This window comes from Notothenia coriiceps, unplaced genomic scaffold, assembly GCF_000735185.1.
Source record: "Notothenia coriiceps isolate Sejong01 unplaced genomic scaffold, NC01 NC01_scaffold00022071, whole genome shotgun sequence".
NCBI lineage: Eukaryota > Metazoa > Chordata > Actinopteri > Perciformes > Nototheniidae > Notothenia > Notothenia coriiceps.
The window spans coordinates 1-7348 of record NW_011354772.1 but is presented as its reverse complement, the minus strand read 5'-3'; the positions used below and the strand labels follow the sequence as shown (position 1 = coordinate 7348).

The window sequence follows — 7348 nt, the reverse complement described above, 5'->3', positions numbered from 1 at the left end:
CTGCAAGGAGACGTATTGTGTGAAGAGAAATTGAAGATGTTGTTTAATTGTTGATATATTTATGATCCAAGTATTCAGTTTCGGCGGCATTTCTTCCAGTTTTTCCAAAGGTCTTCTCATCAGGGCTCTATAAATAAAGAACTACGGCAGATCTGTAATATGTAATGCAGCCGAACCGTGTATTACAATGCCGTTATGTGATGACTTTCAAAGAGAAAAGCAAGAACACTCGGAATTAAGTATTATTTTATTCTTTTAAAATGTTTTTCCGATTTAATATCATATAAACACCAAATCCCAACATGCATTGCGGCTAAAACATCCAATCAGCGAGCTTAAACCATAGCTGAGGATCTTGGGTAATCGCTCGAAATGCCTACGTCTGTTTCCGGTTATTTATATTTTGAAATTCAATTCCTGACGGACGCCAAAAAAGCCAGAGATTATGGAATTAAACAAATAAATAAAAACAAGGATAATTGTGTGTTATTGGTGAGTAAATAACAGTGTGTTATTTTGAAAAGAATAACAAATTAGAAGGAAAAAAAGATTTAAAAAATACAGATTTCAGTATTCTGAGGCTCTGAGCCCCATTTATTTTCCTCAAAGACGGCAACAATAGTCCGAAATTATACGATTTAAAATAAAAGCAATAATTGTGGCTTGATATTGAGTAAGAACATGTTTTTATGAACCACACAGCTTCCGGTCTTCCTATAACACGTAATGCCGTGAGACTAACAATAGAAATACATTGCTTTTAAAATCGTGCTGTGCAACACGAAAAAAAGGGGAAAATCGTGTTGGTGAACACGAATCAATAGATTAAAAAATAACTTGTTTTTATAAATGTTAACACTGTCGACCTTTTTCTACCCTCTGACAGTGAGAGTTTTTTTAAATTGTCGACATGAGCTTTAGTATGCAGTCTGACCGACTGCGTTTTGGTAGCAGGGGCCATCTATCCAAAAGACACTACAGAATTATTTAAAAAATGCCCTCATGCAAGATTTGGGGCCCTTGTGATATGTCATCCTGTCATTAACATACAGAGGATGGATGTGGTACTGTACAATCATTTCATAGGCACAGTGTAGTTGTAAATAAGAGAAACAAAGGTATAATAGTTTGAACAGGACGTAGGAAAAGGGCAGGGGTTACATAAGGTGAATGCTGTAGGTGTCTCAATCACAGATTGAAAAGGTGGTTCCCCCCTCCCTTTCAGCTTTTGGAAAGAGCAACACAAATTTGAAAAACCCTCTTTAAAAATATTTACAGTTGATAACCCTAAAGAATGCTTTAGACTGAAAATGTTAAATTCAGGAATATTGTCCAAGAATCTACTCAATATAAAGAGTTATCAGTTAAATTATCCGATATGTGAAGAAAATAAATGTTGTTATCAACCAGCTAGAACTGTGAAGAAGAAGAAGAAGGTGTGTTTTACGATGTCACGGTGCACCCGGACACGTGAGCGGCGGTGCCGGTGTACTGGACCTCACACCGGGCTACGTTGTTGTTGAAGTTGGACTCTGGGACCTGCTGCCGGGGGTTCACTGTCACCTGCCAGCACAACACAACATAATTCAAGAGGGCACCCTCTGAAGTTTAATGGATAAGTTGGTGGTATTAAATGTTTTTCTTAATATTATCAAATCACACAAAACATCAATGCGTGCGTTAGTCCCTACTACCTACTGTAAGGACTTCCTGTTCGTGGCACTCAGCTCCATGCATATTGGTCATACTGAGGACAGTTATATTTATAAACACCTCCCAAATATATTATTCAATATATAAAAGACTAAGTCATTTCTTCAAACAGCTGGTCACTGTATTTCTATTAAACTTTGAAAAATACTGCATTCGTTTAAGACTATGTTCCAATGCGCATTTATCCATACCATACTGGAATCCATTGTGCACTTAAGTATTTAAAGAAAAACACAAGGAGAATATAACATAACTTAATGACAATGCCCCCCAATACACTGTCAGTAGAATCACAGACCTTAAGGATGTATTTTCCAGGAGAGACATCAGTGATGTCGATCCACTGACAGTCAATGTCAGCGTTGTAGGTGTCATAACAACCTGGACTCAAACCCTTAAAACACACACACATAGACATACAAGCACATTAGAATTAATGGCGCCAATCGATAACAAAAAATATATAATATTCTATGATTAATCATGATTAATTCCTAGTTCAAATACTAGTATATACTTGTATTTTAGGGGGAGATAATATACATGTGGTGTTGTATTAAAGAAATACATGACAAACTGGTAAAATAAATCTGAGTTTTTTTAACTGTATCATAACATGTTTTTTGAATTATTAGCCTGAAGTTGACAATCTTCTGACAAACCTAAAGCATTGAAAAAGCCGCTGTCACAGAGAGCCACTGTGACGCTGTGTGTGGATGTGTGTGGATGTACCTGTGTGTGTGTGTGTGTGTGTGTGTGTGTGTGTGTGTGTGTGTGTGTGTGTGTGTGTGTGTGTGTGTGTGTGTGTGTGTGTGTGTGTGTGTGTGTGTGTGTGTGTGTGTGTGTGTGGGGGGGTGTGTGTGTGTGTGTGTGTGTGTGTGTGGGAGGGTACCTGGGTGTGTGAGGTGCAGGCGAAGCGGCGGTAGTACCCCGGGTCACAGGAAGTGTCCTCCAGACAGAAGCTGGCCTTGTGGCCCTCAGCTACCTGACTCTGAGTCTGAGCATCCAGCAGCTCGTACAGACTGAACTCATCCATGCTGTGGAAGTGACTAACAACAACACATGAAGGACCAAAAGTTATATTCCAGTTAATTAATTCTCATATCAAGCTGCTAACACCAACACCTACTTATGACAGCTGTGCCACTCCCAGGAATATCGGGGTTTACTGGGCAGAAAGTCAGCTGTTCCCTGGTTCTTCACCCTCTGAGGAAACCTCAACAGAACCCTGGTGTCATAATCACTGGCAGAACTGGAAGAGCTGGAGGAGGAGAGGAGAGAGGAAAGAGGAGGGGATATAGAGGAGACGAGGAATTGAAATAGAAGATGAATGAGGAAAGGAGAGAAGGGAGAGACGACAAGGAGAGGACACATGAATATTTACTCTTATAACATGGAACCAGGTTTAAATCAATTGGGAATTGAATGTAACCAGGTGTTAAAAGTTAAATAAAGGAAACGTTCAAACATGAAGATGATTAAGAATCGGTCCTCTGTGCTTGGGAAACATTTTAGCTTTTAGGATATAGGGAAAGAAGCGCACTGGGTTTTACTTTTATTATGTCACAACATGTTTAAATCCAAAAAGGTCAAACTTTATAACGCACCCGCCTCTTAAGTCTTAAAGCATATAATAAAAGTCTGCAGGGCACCAGTGTGTTTCATATCAGTCTGATAACTGATTTGAACAGCCTTTCACTTTCACTGCAAACTATTTATTCTATTGTTCTATTTGCCTTGGTGAGATTTGGGCAGTCATACAGACCGGGCATGTGTTATCTTACGAGGCGAGGCAGTTCTCCTCTGCAGCGCAGCGGAGGTTGTACATCGGCATTCTTTGGATGTAGGTGCCGATCTGGATGTAGTACGGGTCAGGAACCAGATCAGGGAGACCTACGGAAAGCAACACAGGACACAATAAGATTACAGGAGCTCTGATCTCTGATGAAAACAGTCCTAAGGAAAGCGTTTATGGGATGTAGAGAATCCTTCTTTAAGATATTGAACCGCAAAATACTCCCGTAAGAATCGCCAGAGCTGCTTTGTTAGTCGCTTTTGATGAAGGTAAATTAAATGTAATGGGTTGATTTCAAACATAATGTTTTTTTTATTTTTTACCGATTAAAGTCACAAAAATGTTTTCGCCAAGCAGTAGAGGAATGCAACCAAGCCCATTTGATCAAGTATTTTATTCAGATTTGAGGTACTTTAGAGTATACGGTTCTACTCCACTACATCTCAGAGGTAAATGTTGTATTTACTGCACTTCCTATATCTGACATCTTTAATTCATTTTAGGTTTTTTTTTTTTAAATGTTTGTGATAAACTGAAGGACTAAGTGTTCCTTAATGCAACCTCGCAAAGCAGAAAACACGGCTAAATGGTTAGCTTTTTAGAGAAACTCAAATGACAGCAACAAAGCTACACATATACGATGATGATGAACACTAATGCAGTTGAAAAACAAAAACATCATATATATAAAAAAGGCAGGGACAATTTCACTGAAAAACTAAATAGTTTACGTTAATTCCTAAAATACATTTAGCTGATATGGACTGCAGGACTTTTACTTGTACCAGAGAATTTTCAGTGTTAAATTATAGTTCTACTGAAATGAAGCATCTCATTACATCCTCTCTCACTGCTGACAATTGATCTTCAGTTGCTGCTGTTGCATCCATTTAAAGTGATAATAAGGCCATGAGTCAAACCCTAGGTAGGCCAGGAGTTATTATTCTCCCAGAATTCCCTGTGGCTGCAACATTTACACCATTCAGCTGTTAATGGAAACAACCGATAAACGCTGATTATGTAAGCTAGGGATCTCATTTAGCATGTTTCACCTATGGCCGTCATTTCCTAAAGTGCAATATGTCTGTCTACGCAAAATTGTAGTAAAGTCATCGTAATAACGTTGCAGTGCAGTCAATTATCTTAGAACGGTGGTCTCCTGATTAATTCTCCTTCTCATCTTCCTTATCCCCATGACATTTTTCATGGAAGTTAAGGAAAACATTTCAGGAAAAGATATAGGACTTGATTTCTTTTTACTATTCAACTGTGTTAGGAAATGACATCACATGCTAAGGGACGTGGATCCTGGTTTTATACTCAGCTCAGTTCTCACTATGAGACCAAGGACGTGAAGTCCTGAAGCAGATTACAGTGCACTGTGGGAGCAAAAGACGCATCACAAAATGACATTGCTTAAATCGCAAGAGTTTTCCAAATACATAGACCAATCATAAAAACACATTAAAAGATATCCTGAATTTAATGACAGACGTAAAAACTGACACATCTGCATGATTTTATTTGAGGGGTTTAGCTACGGAAGTCATAAAAAGCCAATAAAGCGGGCATTTTATGAGCTTTAATGGAGGATAAACTATAAGCTAAACACATACAAATATAAGCTCTTCAGTCTCCAATAACCAGCAGGTAGGAGAGGTCTCAGATATTGTACTTGAGTAAAAGTAGAAGTAGTACTCTGTTACAAGTAAATGTCCTGCATTCAAAATGTTACTCAAGGAAAATTACAATAGTCTTTTCAGCAAAATGTCCTTAATGTATAGTACTCAATATGCAAATTGTTCCTCATTATCATATATATGTTATTTTGTATACTGCAGGGTAGATTGTGAATTTATTCCAGGTAATTCAAGTCTTGTGTTGATTATATTTCGCATCATTAATCCAAATCTGTAAAGTAGCCTAACTAAAGGTATTAAATGAATGCAGTGGAGTAGTACTTAGGCCTCTGATTTGTAGAAAGACAAAGTAGCAAAAAGTTAAAATGCTCAAGTAAAGTAAGAGTAGCCTATCTCAAAATTGTACTTAAGTAGCCAGTACTTGAGTAAATCCACTCAATTACTTTACACCAGGGTGCATAGTAACCATTAGAGAAAATACCATTCTTTCAGGATATTTCTAACTTAATGTACAAATTCAAAACTTTTAATAAATTAAACGTTTTTTTTGTGAGTTTATTATTATCATCTGTGTATTATTATGTCTTTTTTGGTCACAAAATGTTTGACTCATACCATTCTGATGGTCGCTGGTTCCGTACCCGTGCCGGGGCTGAGCCCTGGCTCTGGGTCTGTAGTAGGAGTTGTAGTAGTTGTAGTTGGCGTAATAGTTAGAATTCTTGTAGGGGTTGTATGGATCATCTCCGACCATCATGTCCTCCCGTCGGACCGGGGCAGAGTCTCCGTCGCTGCCAGTCGCCTGCTGCTGAGGCCGCGGGTGCTGGCGCATCATCGCGCGGACCTGGGCAGTGTCGCTGGTGACGGGGACGCGCGGGGAGCCCCCGGCCGCGGCGGGGACACGCGGGGAGCCCCCGGAGGCGGTGTCGTTAGGGCTGCTGAGGACCACTACAGGGTCACTGCGCCGGGGGGACCCGGTGTGCCTCCTGCCGGACGGCCGGTACTGAGAGCCGCCGCTCAGGATGCTGAAAACCTGGCCGTTATGTTGCCATGTCAACCCCCGCCGGAGCGCATTATCACCACCTGCAGCCTCCTGAGCGCGAGCCCCGTCCAGAAAACTACTAAGGAAACATACATGTGTAAAAGACAGCAGCAAGGCATCAGAGGAAAGTTCCTTCATTGTTAAAAATAAATCAAAATGTTTTAAATAAAGAAAGAAACTCTTTGCTTCTTCCCCCCCCACACAAGCAGCCGGATCTGAAGAGTTTCTCTTAAGTGTTGCAGCTCAGCAGCTTCTGCTGAGGAGGGGAGGAAGGGAAGGAGAGAGGGAGAGAGGGAGAGAGGGAGGGAGGCAGGGTTTTCTAAGCAGGGTTTTGTAAGTAGGGTTTTGTAAGCAGGTTTTGGATGTGGCCTTTGAATCATTCCTTCAATGACCTTAAACATTTTATTCAGGAACCACCCCTCTGAGAGTGGAGATCTCCAATAAGTTGCCATTTTGGGCTGTCATCTGAGTTCATATAAACTGCGTATGACTTTTCAAAGTGCACACAATAGACACAAAAGCACAGACGCTTAAAAACAGAAAATGTTCAATGGAATCTAATGTAAAAGTGTGTTTTAAGATATAGGAGCTTAATACTAAAGATTCTATTTGGTCTTTTATCTCCCGGGAATTTAGACCCTCCAGAAAAACGCGATTCTGCGATCGCAGAATTTACCGCATAATCAGCAAAATGGCGCAGCTTTTTAAAAGTCCGCATATTAATCAAAAGGCCGCATAATCCCCGCATTTTTCCACACAAAGTTGAGAAGAAAAAAAAGTTAACTCGTCTTGACGTGACGTCATCAGCTCGCGCATCACAGAATGTAAACAACACTGTATAGAGCTCATTTACCAACGAACATTTCTACTAAAGACCGGGCAAAAAGTGGGGGGAAACTATTCTGCTCCCCGTGCAACTGTGTGTTGGAGCATAAGAAAAAATCAACGGTGGCGACCCACTTTGATTCATTCAAACATTCGAAAATGCTTTCTGCTGCTGTGGACAAGAAAGCCATTCACGTTCACCGAGGGATCAACCTCCAAAACCCTTTCGAGGGCTACAAGAAACGAAGTGAGTAGCCTACAAGATTCAAGCTGGTCAGATAACTAACGAGTAAATGAAAACAGATTGAGGCGGAGAAGTGTGTGTGTGTGTGTGTG

At 40.3% G+C, this 7348-nt stretch overlaps 1 protein-coding gene across 1 annotated transcript; it reads right to left on the bottom strand.

The window, feature by feature from the left end:
- Positions 1–1443: 1443 nt before the first annotated feature.
- On the bottom strand, positions 1444–6325 carry LOC104953666 (protein-lysine 6-oxidase-like). The gene is made up of 6 exons (XM_010780636.1): positions 5764–6325; positions 3498–3606; positions 2843–2974; positions 2606–2762; positions 2012–2107; positions 1444–1563 (listed from the first exon to the last, which is right to left on the bottom strand). The coding sequence occupies exons 1-6, from the start codon at positions 6323–6325 to the stop codon at positions 1444–1446; spliced, it is 1176 nt and encodes a 391-aa protein (XP_010778938.1).
- Positions 6326–7348: the final 1023 nt, after the last annotated feature.